Source organism: Scomber scombrus, chromosome 12 (genome assembly GCF_963691925.1).
Source record: "Scomber scombrus chromosome 12, fScoSco1.1, whole genome shotgun sequence".
Classification (NCBI taxonomy): Eukaryota; Metazoa; Chordata; class Actinopteri; order Scombriformes; family Scombridae; genus Scomber; species Scomber scombrus.
In genome coordinates this window covers 20147528-20166926 of record NC_084981.1, presented here as the reverse complement: position 1 = coordinate 20166926, position 19399 = coordinate 20147528, and the positions used below count along the sequence as shown (strand labels likewise).

Below are 19399 nucleotides of genomic sequence, written 5' to 3'. Positions count from 1 at the left end.
TTCGCAAACCTCCTCCATCCCTTAGGGACACTTCTGCTCTCAACCTTTTTTTTTTGTCGTCAATAAAACCACAGCCACGTTTCGGGAAAAAAAAAACCTGCTCGCTTGGAAACCCATGGAAATTTAAAGACAAAAAATCTAAACTCAGCGATGACACTACATCACTTCACATCATCATCATCATCATCATCATTGCTTGTAAAGTCCACATTTGAAATGCAGTTATTAAAAATAAACAACCGTGTTCTTTTTCTCCCACTGTGTAAAAGTCACAATAAATTAAGAGGAAAGGACATAAGCAGAAAACCAGGGTCTCTGCTGCGTCTGTCCTCGCTGTAAAACACTCCCAGTTTTTTAAACTCATGACTGTCTGTCAGCAGAGACTCGTGCCAGCCTTCAACCTGCTGGCTTCTCTGCTCACACTAGGGACAGTTAGCTCCCCACTAATATGAGTATTTAATAAGGTACACACATCTCACAATTTATAAATGTAAACTTGGTTTAATTGCACCATGATTTTCATTATCTGGTTCTTGGTGAAACATTCTTGTGTTAATTACTGTTTAGACTCAGCGACAAGGAAACATAGCTGTATTGTGCAGAAGAGGGATTTGTCTGCAAGAGAGCTTCATGAGTGACAGGCATTTTTCTACTGAGTCAAAACACTTGTTCAACATCTAAAATGCTCTGAAATGTTTCCTGAAAACAAAACCTGCTTAAGTGTGAAAATTGAATCTTCAGTATCAGAATTTGTTAATTACAGTTTTCCTCTGCCTCTGATCAACTGGGCGCATGCATGCACAGCTCTTTATTAAAGCAGCTAAGCAATATCAATCAAGCCCTTATGGAGATTAATGTAGTCTGCATGTGAGTACTGTATTGCCAAAGGTTAAATATAGTATATATTTAGTAAGTAACACTGCACAACTCTTGGGTGATTATTGGTTTAGAGAGATCTTCTATTTGATTTTAATTATTTATAACCATTAAATCAGGATAGTACGTTTTTGCAGTGAAGTCATAGCGTCGTTTTGAACAGGCAGCTTCATCCAGTTCGCATTTTTACGAATGCAAGTGAAACTGAGTCTAGAGGAAAACTCAAAAACCCATAATTCCTTGGATTTGCATTCTTTTTTTTAAAAGATAAATCAAATCGATTGTTTCCTTAGTTAGTTCCTGTAGTAAAACTTGCAAATGCTAACAATTGAATAATGCAAGAGAATAATGCAAGGTGGCGAGTTTAGTAATTTATAAAATCACCTGACAATCCAAAACCAATCTAACATGGTGGGAGACCACCTTAAATAGACTCCAAACTATTTTCACTAACTACATCCAATTGCACTTCTGAGTCTGCTGGGCATGATGCACCGTAAATTTAAACTCAACCAAACTTGGCAAAGTGAACTTCAGGTAGTTAGAGGAGGTGGCAACGCGGATGCCTACATTTATCAGTGAGGAGTGGCACTGTTTCATTGACACTTTAAGACTGGACTAAACACCAAACCAAGAGGTCAGTCATCCATCATGTCACATGATGAATATACCTGGAGGCCCAGTTAATTTTTTTAAAAAAGAAAAAAGAAAAAAAGCATATACTGCACTCATGCACTTTCTACTGCACATCCACAGGCCAGGAACACAGTTCATGTTCAAATGTTCACATCATCATAAAACAAAATGTCCTTTTTATATACTAAAAATGTTAATGGGACATTTGGCAAGACCCCCGTAAATGTTTTTTTCTCTAAAATATTCTGTTAAGTGTGTAAATGTACCATACACACACATTATCATCGCATGCTGTCAAAGTCAGATTAGAAAAACAAACCAGAGTGTGTGAGGGCAGGCAGTAGGATGGTGGATTAGCATGGATAGCACAAGCATGCTAACTTGCTATCCTAAAGCATGCTGAAACCTAGTTAACCTCGTTAAAAAGGCCAGCATGTAGCATGACTACGTAAACATCTCCGCTAGCCCGGTGCGGTAGCATGTTAGCATTATTATACCAACCCTCTTCACTAGCTCTGGTAAAAAAAATGAGTGCCTTTGAACGGGCAGTAGCTAACTGAAGGACTACCACCCCCTCTACCAGCTTCATCTGCTGGTGAAACAGACACACACAGAGACTCTTCGGCCTGGTGACAAGTCATATCTAATATCTCTTCACAGCATCTTTGACATCATGTTTGGCACCCGGTTTACGTATCCGCAGCGTGATATTGAACGTCCAACTCAAGCGACTGTCACGTTACTACGGCGTCTAAAGCTAAAGCCTTAAAGAAAAAGCCCAGGGCTCAATAACCCTCACAAGTACATCAGTGTCTGCTCCATCTTCTTATGTTCTCCCGGCAGATTTCAGCTAATGCTCATTCAGTTTAAAACACTAAAAGGTAAACCATCTTTTCTGCTCAAGAATTTCAAAATGTAGATGACTATTTGGAGTCAGTGTGGGTTTCTTTTTATTTTATTTTTTCCAGCAGTGTTTTTGTCCCCCACATTGGGCACCTGTGCTTGTCAGGCTGTGATGGTCTGAGTGGGAGGGACGAGGAGGAGGAGAAGGAGGCGGAGGAAGGGGAGGGAAAAGATGGGAGGTAGGGATCGTTGGACAAACTGTGGTTGCTTTCCAGAAAAACTCCAGCAGCGCTTGTGCTGCCTTTCCTTACATGTAAAGGCATTGTGATTTTCTCAGTGGAGAGATTTTTTGTTTAAAGTTCATGAGTAATAATAATATATGTAGCTGCCCAACCACAATTCTAGCCCTTACTTCTCCCGGTTAAAGAATCCTAAAGAAGGAAAGTGCTTGGACGGACGGATGGATGGACAGGTAGATGGATGGAAGGGCAGATGCTGCTGCTGCTGCCTTTTGTTGCAGAAGCATCAAATCTCCTCAATAAAACAACTGCGTTAAGCTTAAAATTGGCAGAAGTGTACTTTTTCCCTTCACTGAACATAGACAGAAAGACAGGTCCCCTGCCTTAATACATCTCAATTTTCAAAAACGGTTGCAGTCCGCGGCTTACATTGTCAAGCTACTGTAGAGAGAGAGAGTTACATGCAGAGCCAGTGCTTCTACTGGTTAAATGGGGCAAAGACGCCCCAACTCCCACCATCAACTAGGTGTCATGTTTGGACAGTAAAGATATGAAGTTATACAGAAATAAAATCAAACATCACGTCTGAGGAATGGGGCAGAATAAGAAAAACAAAAAACATATGAAAGAGAGAATATTAAAGTGAGGGTAGAAAGCATGAGGTCTACATATTACAGTACAGGAACAGTTGGCTTGTCCGTTCTCTCTCTCTCTCTCTCTCTCTCTCTCTCTCTCTCTTCTGTTCCCACTGCCTGAGGAGTCCTTGTCCACAGTTAACCAACAGCTGGCCATCAGTTTGGCCGTTTCAACTGATAGCTGACACGTGGGTCGGCCAGTCAACCGAAACGAACAGCACAAATTGCTAGCAAAAACAATCACTGGCCAGCATTAATGGCCTTAAATTGACCAATAACCAACCAGCAAAGGCCGATCTGGCTCCAGTGGAGAACTGGATATAAATTGCTTAAAAAATATAAATAAAAAACACAACCAGCTATCTCGGATGTCATTCAGTCTTTTCGATCAAGAAAGAGGGAGAGATTTTCCAAACCCGACTTCTGGCACCATAGTAGTATTTGAAGTTTTAAGTAGTAGTCTTGTTGGCGTAGGATGGCGATGAGGAAGGGTGGAGGGGTCTAGGTGTCGAGGCAGGTGCGCCTCCTGTTGGCCAGGAGGTCTCTGTAAACCGTGGAGTTGAGGAAACGGGGGAAGGAGTCGCGGTGCATCAGGGTGTAGATCTGGAGCTGGGCCTCCTCGTACATCAGGTTGCTGGGCTCTGCCAGGCTCTGGTTGATACCTTCTCTGACCCGCGAGTCCAGACTCACCTGGAGTAAAGAAAAAGAGCTCAATTTATTAACCATGGGGGTGGTTTTTAAGTGGTTAGTGGACTACTAGTGGCTTTATTAAGACATTACACAGATTTCACATTAACATTTTCAAGCTAGCAACAATCAGGAAAATTAGGTTCTTAAAAACTGATTGCTGAAGACTTTATTTCACTACTTCATGTCATTACTTCAGTGTAACTTGTGTTAAAGTGGCTTTATGCATTTCTGCCTTTTTGGATCAACCTAGAGGAGATTTTGTTTTGATTTTACAGATTTTACAGAAGACATTTTTTTGTTCCAATTCTGTGGCGTCTCACTTCTGCTGAATTAACATAAAAGTAGCTGGTACCTCTTTGGGTGATAATATGGACACGTAGTCTTCGTATATGATCCTAGCCTTCTCATCCACCACTGTGGGATTGGTCTCCTTTTTCAGCTCTTCACAGGCTAACCAGAAAAGAAGGTTGTCCTCGCTGTACTCTGAGCGCAGGAACTCACGGAAGACCTCCCGGCCCTCCAACGAGCGCAGCATCATCTCAAAACTCCGAGACCATGACAGCACCTCATCTAGGCTGGGGTGTCTACAAAGTCAGACACACAAAACATGAAGATATGTGTGTGTGAGTGTTATTGACAGAGGCACATGTGGTCTTAACACTGGAGGGCTAGAAGACTGGAGGAATGACGGCTGGACTTACTGTTCTTCTGCAGCTTCAATGCTGTCCATCTTGGTGCAGGTCTGTCGTTCACTCCTCTCCAACCTGTCTTCATTCCTGGATTGGAGACAAGACATAACGATGCTCATCAAAAGAAGAGACTGGACAGGTTAAAGGGACTGGTCTTTTTTCTCGATAATTCTGATAAATATATGTACATCACTTCTAAAATATACACTTTTTTTAAGCGTCCCGATATCTTTAACCGTCCCTGAGCAAATCAGTATTTTCCATCCTGGTAAGGTCTACACTATATCAAATCAACTTTATTTCTCTTTAGGGATGTCCCCAGCCAATTAACCAGATCCAGTGAGGGTCACTTTTAATTAGCAAGTAACTAAGTAAAACTTTATTTATACAGCACCTTTTTACCACAGGTTACTAAGTGCTTTAAATCGACATCAGCACACAAAGAAAAAGGGAACAAGAAAAACTTTTATTTCTAAACAGATTGAAAAAAACATACAGGCATCACGCAATATGGACACAGAAAGCATGCAGCAACCAGTCCCCACTCAATAGGTTGATCAGGTATTCTAAAACGGGATCAATTTCCAGTCCTTGGTGCTTGGTGTACGCCGGCTGTCGAAAACATCCGGATGCATCTGTTTAAACCCTGGAATCACTTCCTAATGCACAGCATTGTGAGCAGGTGAACCATGAGCAAATACATGGCAGCCAGCAGTTTCAATTAATTATATCCACACTGACAGCATGCACGAGTGAGTGTCAATGTCAATAAATACTTTATATTCCAATGATATTTTGCCAGTGCACCTCACCTTTAAAGCTTGAAGACTGCTCTTCACCATTTTGTACATAAGACAGAAAAAGTGAGGATTTTCAAACACTGTCTAAAGCTTCCTGCCTAACTCTGTTTTCCACAGATATCATCACAAATGCTAGGACAATAAACAAAATGCCACTGGAAGCTGGTGCAAGCCATGTTTCCATATTCTTATTCAGCAGTCAAATATACCTGTATCTTATGTAAATTAGACTAGTTTTAGTAGCCTATATCCAGCTAAATATACTCAATATAAACAAGGGTAATACATGATATCAGTATGGGTTCAGAACTCAGTATCAGCAGATATACTCAGTAAAAGAAATTACCTTAAAATCTATTTAAATGGGGCGTATCATGCACATCTCCAGGTCTATATTTTTGAAATGGGGTTCTACTGGAATATCATTGTATGATGTACAGTTCTAAAAACCTCCTTATTTATCTTACACTGGTCCTGAATGCAGTGCCGCAGTTTAGCCTCTGTCTGAAACACACCGTTTTAGCTCGTGTCTCTTTAAGGCCCTCCTTTGAAGAGCTGTTTTGATTGGTTAACTTCTGAAAGCTGCCTCCCAGCAGACAAATGCAACCCGTGGTACAACCTTAGTAACGAAGACTATGGAAAGAACGGCTGTTTCTGGACACGCACAAATAATCTGAAAGTCAGTTCGATGGGAAAGTTGAGGAAACTTTGGAAAAATGAACATTCAGAGATTTAAACTTTCAAGCAGCATTTTTACATACATTCAACTCAGGTTTTGGAACTTTGACCATGTTTAATATAGATATCCAACATCATAATCTATAAACGTAACACAAAATCACAAAATGCATAATATGTTATCTTTAAGACTCCAGGTTACTAGCAATGGAACAACCTAAAATGACAGCATCAAACTATTAATCACCCTGAATATGCAGCCTATCATAGGCGGGGTCTAAGCCTCAAAAAGGCCTCAATCCACAGCGATGTATGTGCTAAACTAAACTAATTGATTAGTTGAATGTTTGGATGACAGAAAATTAATCTACTTTGATCGTTAATTGTTTAAAGCTATCTACCAAACAAAATTAACAGATATTATCAAACTTCTCAATTATGAGGACTTGTTACTTTTCCTTGTCTAATGTGCCAGTAAACTGCATATATTTTGATTATGGGCTTTAAATTTAAAGATATTAGCTTGGACTTCACAAAATATTGGAATTGTGATGATCATTTTTCTACTATTTCTGACATTTTGCAGACCAAACTATGAATTTATTAATCCAGGAAATAATTGGCAGACTAATTGACAAAATGAGCTTCAACTGATGAAAATAATCAACAGCAAACATTGCCTCATATTCAAAGTCGATTAACAATAAAGCTTCAGCTAAAGCCTTCATGTAAACATTCTGAACACACACGGTAGCCTCTCTGTCTACCGTAGCTCAGTCACACTTGCTGAGTCCACAATGCCACACACACTGAGCTGTCTATTTTTGTCCCACCATGGAGGATCTTTCCTTCCTCTTGCCGTCTCTTGTCAAAGTCCCCATTGTGCAGCAGTAATGGGGTAAGCTAGCCACAGCCCCCGGGCGCCCTCACAATACCGCTAAATATACAGCCTGTTCTTCACAGCTGTTTTGCATGTGATGCGTCGATAGAAATAGAAGGCACCCCAACCAGATAAGGGTATTGTATGATAGCGGGTGAGGAGGAGTTAGAGGGTATGAGTGGGGAAGTTAGATAGAAGAGAAAAAACAGAGAAAAGAGAGGATGAATTTTAAAAAAAAACATAAGTGGACAGTATGCTTTGACCCATTGAGACTTTCGTACACAGACACCCTAAAGTCTCTATAACTTCACCACAGTGGCAGACGTGATCTCCTGTGATTCATACACTCGCACAGAGCTCAAACCACTTGACTCGGCAGGATAGTAAAAAAATGTGGCACAGTGAACATTCGGTGGTTTACATGTAACTCATACAAAGGTTTCAGTTGTGCAACGCAGACTCGCGCTGAAAAGGTTGAAAAGACTGTCCCTCTGAGCCTTAACACTAAAATAAATAAACACAGAGGGTGCTGACGACAATTTTCGAGGCTCATTCTGGAGATCCGACACCGGTATTTGGTCGAAAAACACACACTGCCGAGTCACAGAGCACTCACTACCGACCCAGTCCACAAGCTGCAACCACTTCAGATGAAGTGGTGTGATAGAAGCAGCACATTCACCATTCACTGCCTGAAAACAATGTTTCATTCACTCCTCTCTCCTGGCAAGAGTGCAGCCAAAGCAGGGCAGCTGTAGAAGCGGCACAGCAGTCACTGGTTTTGGTGCCTTCCTCAGGGGCAATGCAACGCAATAGGTCTTGTGCAAGTTTCTGACCTATGCTGCAGTCTTAAATTACTGAACTATACAGTAGTCTTACTGCATTTTGTTGTGTAAACATGCACATCTAAAAGTTATTATTTTTTTGCAAAAACTTTGAAATGAGAATCATACATTTTTACCAGATGTTCATCATCTTCCTGCCGATGCTCTGCCAGACCTTTGCTTTCTTTAACTTTATTTATTGCTTGTTTTGGAGGCTTTGGAAGTGAAACACACACACTCAGTTGAGTTTTGGTCATGTGACTCACTTGACCAATCAAGAAAATTGGTGATCTGAAAGTAGTTTCAGATCACTGTCCAGTAGCATTGTCCTAAAAATTGTGAGACTATGTTTAAAAAGGGCTATGAGTCCTACAATATTCACTCAGTATGGTTGTGAACAACAACATTTCAGGAAAAAACACTTATTCAGAGAAAAAGATTGATATCACAGCTTTTAGCTTTTAGCTTAGCATAAAGACTAGAAGCAGGGGTAAACAGCTAGCCTGGCTTAGCCCAAAGTAAAAAAAAACTCAACCTATGAGATCTTCTATATTAGACCGATAAACATGTTGCATCTAGTGCATCTAGTTTGTTTTACAAGGAGCGCGAAGGGCAGTGAGTTCTTGATATCTCTGAATAGTCACCGTGAGGTTTCCAGGCAACCAGCGGAGAATCCAAGAAGTCACTGGTCCACCCAAGAAATAGCCCAGCAGCGCTCCTTGAAGTAAAGACACAGCTTGTTTGTTTGCCCAACTGAGATTTCCTGTTGCAAGAAACTGGACAAGAGTTTCTTTTCCAGGAATGAGTGGTGTGTCGATTAACAGAAAAATAACTGCAGACTATTATGATAATTGATTAATCATTTAAGACCTTTTTTAGGCTGTAAGCGCTTGCTGTGGGAAGCCTTTCATAAAGTGTCAATAGTGTGCTGCAAAATGAACGATAACTGACATAAAACTGTTGCTCACAACAACTTCAACTTAAAGCTCTACATTCTCACTTATGAACAGAAAAAACTGGACAGTATCTGACTCTGCAGGAACAAAGTGTTTTCTTACCAGAGACACTTGCAGCAGCCGCACCAGCAGAGGCAGCAGGTGTTGGGTCGGGGCTGTCCAGGGGCCTGTGGTGGGGCCTCGATGTGTGCCGCCTGCCTTTTTCTCATCTCCACTCCGCTCACACTCCGGGGCTTCACAATAATACACACAAAAAATAAACACAACTGACATTAAATAATGTTTAAATTAGTTATAATGTGACAGAAAGTGCACTTTCATATGTGGTATCTATATTTTACTTTTGGCTCACCAGGAATATATTAACAGAGGATGTGTGTGAAAGAAAGAAAGAGAAGAAGAGAGGGGGGAGGGAGAGAGAGAGAGAGAGAGAGAGAGAGAGAGAGAGAGAGAGAGAGAGAGAGAGAGAGAGAGAGGAGAGAGAGAGAGAGAGAGAGAGAGAGAGAGAGAGAGAGAGAGAGAGAGAGAGAGAGAGAGAGAGAGAGAGCACTCAAGCAGGACAGAGAGGATTCCCTTCCTTGTACTGTACGAGGCTTTCTGGCATTAAGCCAAGTCTTTCACTTGGCTTTGACAGACACTCCACATACATCTCAGTGGGCACACTCACAGAGAAACGAGGGCTGCAACTATTTATTATTCTCATCATTTCACCATCAATTATATTCTTGATTAATTGATTAGTTGCTTAGTGCATAAAATGTCAGAAAATTATGAAAAATCTTGATCACTGTTCCCCAAAGCCCAAAATGCAACCTCAAATGTTTTGTTTTGTCCTGAACAACAGTCCATAACTCAAAAGATATTCAGTTCACTGTCACAGAGGACTAAAGGAACCAGATATATTCACATTTATGAACGTGGAACCAGAGAACTGTGTCATGATCCAAAAAGGAAATCAGTTGGCGATTAATTTTCTGTTGATCGACTAATCGACTAACCATCGCAGCTCTCGCACTAGCAAATTCATCTGGCTGAGCTGGCTAATTCTGGTTTAGCCTGTTGAAGAAAAATCACTCAAGTCCTTCTTCAAAGTTTGCTGTGGTGTTGGATGCTTATTGATATCCCGGGATATCGGTGAGCACACTGGCACAGAGTGGGTCTGAGACAGTGGACTGACCCAGAGCAAATGAAATGGAGGCATTTTATACAGTAAGACCAAGGCAGTGATCAGCAAAGAAACAAAAGAGAGTAAAACTAGTCATTTCGCTGGTTGTGACGCTCGGAAAAATGTATCCGTTGATTTACAGACTTCAAGTCAAGACAGCTGAGCCTAATGGGCAAGTAATGTATTTTGTTATAAAATATTAGACTAAAATAGTATTGGACAAACTGAAAATGTTCCTGATGGTGGTGCTGGAGGAAAAGTTGAGGCATTAATCCTGGTAGTCTTCTGCCAGTTTAAGAGGTGTTACGCTTTTAGATGGTCCCTGCATACTGGATACACAGCCAGTTGTACATAGATTATTTGTCCAGCTTGAAGTACCACTTGTTTTTGTGAAAATTAGGTCGTTGTTCGTGTTTAATGAGTTAATCCAGGATGTTTGAATCTGACAACATATTTCCCACTTTACCAAATTGTGTATTATAGCCTACAAATTTTAGTTTTTCAGTCAACGACACTTTCGTCGAGACACACTAACTCACGCGGAAGAAAAAATGTGACTTCAGGGAAGTAGGAGGATTTTCCAATTCTGTTGTTTCTCCATCATTTCTGACTCCTGCAGCGGCCATGGTGTCTCGAAAAGTAATCCAGCAAGCTACCAGTAAGCAATGTTTTGTCATCTTTGAAATGTTTTCTTCTTTCAGCTGTGCATCGGACATGCACAAATGGAGAGAAAATTTGAATAAAGGGAGAACTCAAACACTAATTTAAAGCAATTTTCGATTCAGAATCAAAATTGTGACACTTGAATCTGTCACAGGTAATCCAGAGTTTTTATTCCAGGAAACACTACGAACATACTACGACTCCATGTCCAATATGAAAAACTGACTCCACTTCATATTACCCTATAAATGTCGGGATATAAGTTTAATTTCATCCAATTAACTGTAATCTTGTACTTAAGGAATCAAAAGTAAAACTAATGAAACAGAACTCTTACCTGTAAAGTCATTGTTCAAATTAAACTCCTCATTAAAAACTTGAAAATGTAAATAAAAATATCAAAATGAGTACCAACAGAGGAGCCCTCTGTCCTCTTTCTTGTTCCCTCTGCTCTGCATGTGCACACGAAATTTACTACAGTGATGATGCATGGCAGGTAAGGCTGAAATGATCTGTCCGATATGCAAATGTTGTCGTCTGACCACTGGAGTGGCCATCAGTTATTTGACGACAAGGCAGCAAAAACAGACTGCTGGATGCAAACGACAGCGAGTTACATCTTTGTTCTAAACAAAGCCAGGATTGACAGGACATGCAAATACGCAGTGGAAATACAAATACACAGAGATGAGCGGAAAATACGGTAATGACGACTGTCTGTTTTTGGAAAATTATTCAGATGATCATAGGACGTCATATGAGCCAAAAACACACTAATGTATTCATCTAATTACCTCTTTACTGCTGCCTCTACCTTCCTTTACCATAGTAAGCTAGCTATGGGACGAGCCGTGAGTACTTTTAAGATTCTGTTAAAGAGTAACTACACAGGGGCTAAAAGTCAGATGGTATTATTTATTATATATCATGGCAGTGCATTGTATCGTTGTGCCACCGTTTGGCTTTTACTCATGGAAGCCAAGTAGGGTTGGGTACCACACTCAGTACTTTTAAGGGTACTGACCAAATCACGTCAGTACCACAGAGTACCTATTCATATTAGATCAACTGGTGCCACATTTCTGTACCTTGAGAGCAGTTTGTGAACACTTCTTTATGGAGCTCTTCCTGGGCTCCATACTTCTCATATACCAAAATACTAAAGTTTAAGGCCCAATATTGATTTTCAATAAGCGATGGTACAATGTTATATATTCATGGGTGAGAAAGAGCATATGTCTAAACTGTCAGTCTTAAAGTCATCTTGAGTCCCTGTTTGTATTGATGAGACAATTAGTTCCATTTCCAGCGAGCAGTAAAATAATATAAAAACAGGTAGCCTAAATGAAAGTGAAGTGTGAAGACTTTGTTCAAGGGGTAAGTTAATGTTACAATTTGACAGCTAAAAGAAAAATGGAAAGAAAAAGGATTTTTTATATATTGTACATTTGTGGAATTGGTTAGAAAATGCCCCTGTTTCTCTCTTTCTCTCTCCATTTTTTTCTTGTCAATATCAGAGAAGCAGATAGGAAATTAAAAATAAAGAGGATTATGTGATCCTTGGCCCTATAGTGTCTCCTGGCATTATATACAGTACTGTGAGTTTCCAATGTCTTCCAAAAAACAACCTATAAGCATGTTTATGGTGAAAAATCCCCTAAAACTCATTTCCTTCAATAGTTTGGACAGTGTAAATGATCTGTAAGTTTGCTTATTTTGTGTTTAAGTGTCAAATATTTTTGAAGGTGACTATTGGCTCTAGAGCTGTAAAAATGTATCATCATTTATCAGTTATCTGATATCAATTAGTTTGAGAATAGTTTTACTCAATTTTTCAAGAAATATGCCAAATGTTCATTGGTTAAAGCTTATTATGATAGTTAGATAATACAATGGTAAACTGAATATCTTTTTGTTTTGCAATGTTGGTTGAATAAAACCCAACTGTGCTGTTGAAATTATAACAGGCTGATATTTCATGAAAGAAATTAAGTACATAATCAGCTGATAATGACATAATTACAGTCCCTCTCTCTGATTCATAAGAGGTAATTCTGGAGATATATTAGGATACTGACAATAACATCCAATTAGAAAACAGCACAATAATACTGGACAGAAGTCCAACTTACCATGAATTAGTGAGTTCCTAAAAACAGGTCAGACAGAGCAGTCATGGCGTGAGGTAATAGGTTGCTGGACGATAGCAGGCTGGTTGACGGTTGAGTGACTGACTTGTGGGCTGTCTGAGTGTCTGTTTGGCTAACGGACTGGCTGTTTGGCTTGCTGGAGATGCAGGGCAAGGCGAGGAGGTTCTTTTCATCACAGGGAAGAGAGGTTACTGGTTTTACCATCCCTGACCGACTGGTACAGAAAGGGACACGAAAAGCTGAGGTGAAATGTAACGACTTCCTCTCTTTGTTTCCTAATTTCAACTCGCTCCTTTTGCTTCTCTCGCAGTCGCCTCCTAAGCTTCCTTGGATCTCAGCGAATGGGTCATTTATGGACTTGAGAGTACAGGGAGCAGTGAAAGTACAGCATCTGAAAAACAAAGCAAACCACAACAGCCTTTAGAGTCAACATCACAACAGAGTCATTTGATTCACCAGGTTAAAAATAAAGGTGCAGTAATTTACCTTTGGTGACACTGTGTGTGTGTGTGTGTGTGTGTGTGTGTGTGTGTGTGTGTGTGTGTGTGTGTGTGTGTGTGTGTGTGTGTGTGTGTGTGTGTGTGTGTGTGTGTGTGTGTGTTGCTTACATAATGAGAAAAATACACAGTGGCAAATGTTAGAGTGCATTACATACTGTATCACTAAGGTTAATGTACAATCAAACAACAATATTTCACCCAATACTCATTTTTAAATAAAAAACAAACATTTTTGTGTGTTTTAAATAGGAACGCTCGATATTGACTTTTCTGCCGATATCCGATATTCCAATATTGTCCAACTCTTAATTTCCGATACCGATATCACCCAATACCGATATATGCAGGCTTTTTACACCAAAACTGTTAGATAACAACATATCTCCTATTGTGGAATTAACACATTATGCCTAATTTTATTGTGATGCTCCACTAGATGCATACATAAATGCAACATGGCTTTCCAAATGTAAATACTGTCTGTGCAAAATAAGAGAACTTCAACTTAAGTTATGGAAAAAAGTGCAAATATGGCAATGCCATATTTACTATGTTGCTTTGCAGTCATTGCAAATTGCAAATTTACTATCCGTAGGACACATATGGAAATAGTTCCAAACCACAGACATAAGCCCCGTTTCTGGAGGCGGGACCTTTACAGGAACGTCCTCTCACTTGGTCCTCTCAGCTGTTGTGTCTCCAGCAGAGTAGGACCCAGATAGGACCCATCGGACTCTGACGGTGACATCACAGAGGCGGCTCGCCGAAAACATCACAGAAAAAATGAAAACGAGGAGGTAAACCTCGTTTCTGGTTTTTTGTGTTCGTGTACATGGCAGTGGACGCTATGAACTTTTTAGCCACGGTTAGCCACTTTAGCCATGGTTAGCGACCCACGAGTCTAGCGTGTTGTTGTTGTTGTTATACGTCATCAAGAGCGTGGGTAAACGTCCCATGCTGCGTTCATGCAGGCTCGGAAATGCTGAAGCCTACAGAACAAACATCGGTTATAAAAACCTGATACCGATACTTCCCGATATTACATTTTTAAGTAAATATCGGCCGACATCCCTAGTTTTAAATAATTGTGACCAAGATATTTACTAAGATATTCATTTTGCAGTTGATAAACAAACTTGTCAGTGCTCCCTGGTGGACAAGTTATATAATGGCTGCGCTGTTTTTGGGAAGTTTGGTCACTAAATCAAACAGCGGATCAACAAAAAAAAATTGGATAACTAATTAATCGCTGTAAAGTCATTTCTCCATCATGTCCTGCTGCTCAAAATGTGAGGATTTGTTGCTTTTCTGTTTTATTGGATAAAGTAAATTGGACACCATTGAGTTTTGGACTGTTGGTCAAAATTTTCACTACTGACATTTTTCACTATTTCCTGAACTGCAGCCCTGAACTGAGTCTACATTAGCTTAAACATATCTTTGGGATTTCTGTCCTGCAGCTTTCTGTTTCTTAACAGCCATTATAAATGCCGATATCGATTAACTTTTGATAAACTATCATTGATTAATATATAATACACGTATTGGCTCTGGTACAATCAGAATTACTGTTTGCTGCTGGGCTGTGGTCAAAACATGATACACCAAATGAGGAAATAAGCCAAATGCAGTAAATGATTGATGATGCTGTCATCATCACATTTAAACACTAATCATTTGGCCCATCATCATCATCGGTGCCACAGTCTAACACTCAATCACAATCAAGATGCCATTTGCTGTGTTTTGTCCCTGAGGGAAACTGACTCACAGCCTTAAGGCTAAAGAGCCTCATAGGTTTGCTCTCATGCTGCATGTTTTTTCACTCAGGAAGGACAGTTTGAACAACTTACTGTACTCATAATGATGATCACCTCAACACTGGAGACTACATGTTATGAGGGGTCGCTGTTACAACTTTGTGACGAAAACTAGACACTAACAAACACTGAAAAACAGAAACATTCAATAAAGATTATTCAAGTATTGAGTGGAATTTTGAAACAATGTACTATACAACCTTTAATAAACATTCTTAATTATAAGTGGTTTGCAGCACATTTCTGTTACATATCTCATATTTAAGTCTGATAAGCTATTTCCGTTTTGGTAATGTCAGTTTAGAGAAACAAGGGTAAAGCAAACCTAAGAGTTAACATGTTGCAACTATCTCTCCCATACAGCGTAACATACTGTCTCAATACTCTCCCAGTGAACAACCCATTCCCTTAACCAGAGACGAGCCTGAGCATCAATATCTGTTCATGCCAGTTCAAACTGGTTTGGAAACAAACGTTTCCCTTGTATATTAAAAGGTCTATGAAGAAAGATAAGGCCTTTGTGTTGCACTTGCAAGATTTGGCCACAGAGAGTTTTTTAAAAAAGCAGAAGAATTGCGAAAGTGTTAGCAATGTTGTGGGATGAGTAAAGAAAGGAGGCAACAATTATTACTGTAACTAGAAAAGACTGTAGACTATTAAATCATGCAAATGATGAAGATTAAAAAACTACTATCAAAGAAATATGCGCGAGCCGTGTTTACACCTCACTCAATGTCTTTAGAGATCAGTTTAACTAAAGCTGCAACTAACAATTATTTTCATTATCGATTAATCTGTTGGTTATTTACTCGATCGATTGACTAGCTGTGTTTATCGATAAAATATCAGAAAATTGTGAAAAATGTCCATCACTGTTTCCCAAAGGCCAAGATGCAACCAAAGATGTCTCATTTTGTCCCAACCAGCAGTCCACAACCTAAATATACTCAGTTTACTGTCGCAGAAAATGAAATAAATCAGACAATATTCACATTTAAGAAGCTGGAACAAGAACATTTTGACAGTGAAAGACAAAAAGGATGAATCGGTTATCAAAATAGTTGGTGATTAATCGACTATTGGTTGCAGCTCTGGTTGAATCTGCATTTCTAGATCCTGCTGCTATAGCTTTTTTTAAGTCTTCAAATAAAATCTCTATACCCTGTAAGCAGGTGATATAAATCTCAAACATGCTGCTCTGACAGCTGCTGTCTCTCTGAATGGATGGTAAAAGCTGAATGAGATGAATCAGGAAGTCTCCCAGGATGTAGTAGAAACATAACCTGGGCTCCTCTGACTCAACACACCCATGGGTGCTCTCTCAGCTGTGCACTGCATGATCGCTACACAATGCGTGACAGTGGAGGTGGAGGTGGAGGAGGAGGGGTGGGGGGGGGGGGGAAGGGGAGGGGAGGGGGGGTAATAAGGAAAAGCAAAAAATGTGAAGTTTAAAGTGAGAAAGTTGACAGGACAGTTTGTGAGTGGATCTGTTGCATCTGCCTGAAGGCCTGTGCATGTCTCCAAAGATAAGCAGCAGGCAGGCTCATTGGACCCTGCTCTCTTGCTCTCTCTCTCTCCCTGTGTGCACTAGCTGTGCTGGCTAGCTGCTGGTTTAGGGTGTTTTGCATGGTTTCTCCTGCAGCTGTCTGATCCATCTGAGCCCAGCCCGCTGCAGGTCCGACCAGCCCGGGCAGAGGAGCTCTCCTCCCAGCTGACACCACGGAGTGACAACGCAATTACAAGAGAGAGAGAGAGAGGGAGAGAGAGAAAGCTGCACAGTGCTGCTGACTGTCGCACCGACATTTTTTTTCTCCAGAAAATCAAACACCACCCACTTTCTTCTTGCTAGCTTTTAGCCCGAGACCCGCTATCTCTCGCTGCGAGAGGAGGCTACGTGCTAACATCAGCTAGCCAGCCCGTGTGCAGCATTAGCGCAGAATAATCCTCATCTTACCCCCTTTGTGTCGGGTTGTCAGTGTCCTAGGGTGACAGGTGTGAAAATGCGATGTCCAGATGTTTATTTAACGACATCGTAAACGGGAATCCTGCGGTGTAATGTCCATCGCCGCTGATTTTCTGCCATCCGCCCCACTTCAGCACCGAACACCGCCGAGCCCCTGGATGCACTGCGCAGGCGCGCTGCCACCACTGCTCTGTGGCTGCTGTCGGTGAGAAGATGCACTGCTGAGGCTCCACATGCAGTTTATAATGCACACAGGATCACATTACATCCCAGCCAGCACGCTCCACAACACAACCAATTAATTTTTTTTTTTTTTTTTAAAAGCATTGCAGCAATAATTTCATTCAATATCAAACATTTACAGGGAACAGTTCCATGTTGTATAAGCAAAGATCTTAAAATAAAGTGTCTGAAGGGAAACAAAGAATCAGTCAGTTGGTCATAAAGTTCAGAAGGCAACTATTCATACAAGAGGAAATGCATCCTGAGGGTATAAACCCATGAAAAATAAAAACGCTGCTATCTGTCTCACACCACAGCCTCCTGTAGTGTTAGTGTAGAGCAATTTCTGTAAGAAATAGTCACACAAATGTATTTTTTGTTACAGCGTCTTGTAAGTGTGGGTGTAACCTATGTCAGAGTGAGATTTCAGAATGGCCTCATATCTTCATATCAAATCAAAGTCAAATCCTGCAATATGTTGTTCTTGTTTCCTAATTCAAAGCCTATTGCTGTAGGCTATGTTGTTTTACTGTGCCCATTCAGTGAGCTAATGACTGTATTATACTGTATGATGTAAATATATATATATGTGCTTTTTCTGAATTAAATAAACATTTCTGAGCAAATCTCACTTTAAATTTAATCAGCTCCTCCCTTTTTCATTAACTCTGCTGTACTAATAAATATCCACAGTGGTTGTTTTCTGTCTTTTTTCAACTGTTTTAACAAGAAAGAGCCTTCAGAGAGCTGAGGTCAGATCAACTCAGGTTAAGACTGTTTAATGCAGACAAAAATGTTAAAGGGTGGAATGACAAGCCACCGAAGACAGATTATCTGTTTTAAATTTGCATCCATTTTGTCAGAGGTCAAGCAGGCAGACTTGTAAATGGTTGTTGGATGTTTCACACCTGCAGGAAAAGACTAACGAGAAACTGAGACAATTAAAGGAATATTTGAATCAGCACTTGACATCTGCCCAACCACTTCTGAAATGTAAAAGATAAATGATTCCTCTTATAATTTAAAACAGATAAATGCAATTTCTCTTCTTCCATCCATTCATTCGGTCATTTGTTCATCTGTGCTATAGACACAAGATGAAGTGAAGCATCTTTTCCTGACTTCTCTGTACAGTCATGCTTCATCTGTTCTATTGAAATCACATCTTTAAAAAATAAATCTTTTATTTTTTGTTACAGTCAACGTGCATCTGCAGCCTGAGCATAAAGCAGTAATCTTCTCCACTGAACATCAGCAATGATGACTGTTTAAATTATATTTTCCCTTTGTTAACACAAGGGGGCACCAAAACTCTGCTCTCTCTTTTTCTCTTTCCATCTCCCTCACTCACACACACATGCTAACATGCACGCACACACACATCCACACAGCAGTGAGAAATCTGAATGTGTGTAAATCTACTTGTTAATATGATGTGAAAGAAAATTACAATCACATTATGACTGCTGCAGTGACAATTAGATGTGTTTAGTTAACAAATAACACATTTTGTTCCCCAAAAAATACAGAACAGAGTGCTTAAAAAACAGCCATCGTCTGGTTTTGTGGTTTTTGAGCCAAGATACCAAATCATCCACCAACTGTTCTGAACTGTGCAGGCAAGCATATAGCCTGCACAGGTTTGGATGTGTTGAAGCTTTTGAATCTGTTTATGTTGTAGTTCTCCATCTTTATGCATTTGAAACACTCAATATTTAGATGTGAAGACCGGGGTCTGTCTTGAGGGATCATGATGATGAAAAGGTCATGAGGGAGAAGCCAAGAAGGAACGTGTGCATGTTCTTCAACACTGTTCTCTCATTAATAGGGATCTAAAGTGCCCTGGATAAACTCTTGTTTTCTTCATGCACTGAGCAGGATTGCACTGATTTGCATGTGAAAAGGTCAAGAATGACAAAAGCGCTACCCTGCTTCATCGGGGCTCTTAAAACATGCAGCAGTGAGTTTCCTGGCAGAGACAAGAGAGGGAAGCATCAGAGTGTGTGTGTGTGTGTGTTGAATTGGTGAACCAAAAAATGACAAAAACTGTGCATCTGAATTCATATATTCTGCACATGCAATGGACTGTGGATTAAGCAAAAACTGAGCGTGCAGGCATGTCATGTAAAGGAGTCAGTGTGTGTGTGTATGTGTATGTGTATGTGTATGT

General features: G+C 40.2%; 1 protein-coding gene and 1 long non-coding RNA gene across 2 annotated transcripts in view; both read right to left on the bottom strand.

The window, feature by feature from the left end:
• The window catches only part of LOC133991596 (uncharacterized), a 227111-nt gene that overhangs the window by 189623 nt on the left and 18089 nt on the right, over window positions 1-19399 (bottom strand). The window lies entirely within an intron of this gene.
• rgs17 (regulator of G protein signaling 17) lies at window positions 3386-17052 on the bottom strand. Its single transcript, XM_062430383.1, has 6 exons — window positions 16999-17052; window positions 12707-13115; window positions 8849-8979; window positions 4621-4695; window positions 4272-4503; window positions 3386-3919 (listed from the first exon to the last, which is right to left on the bottom strand). The coding sequence occupies exons 2-6, from the start codon at window positions 12707-12709 to the stop codon at window positions 3731-3733; spliced, it is 630 nt and encodes a 209-aa protein (XP_062286367.1). The 5' UTR covers window positions 12710-13115; window positions 16999-17052; the 3' UTR covers window positions 3386-3730.

Excerpts from the sequence above, each read along its gene's own strand:
- rgs17 (XM_062430383.1), bottom strand. Across the intron at positions 4,696-8,848 it reads GGCTGCTGCAAGTGTCTCTG|GAATGAAGACAGGTTGGAGA; the intron begins GTAAGAAAACAC and ends TCTCCAATCCAG. Across the intron at positions 3,920-4,271 it reads CCATATTATCACCCAAAGAG|GTGAGTCTGGACTCGCGGGT; the intron begins GTACCAGCTACT and ends TCTTTACTCCAG.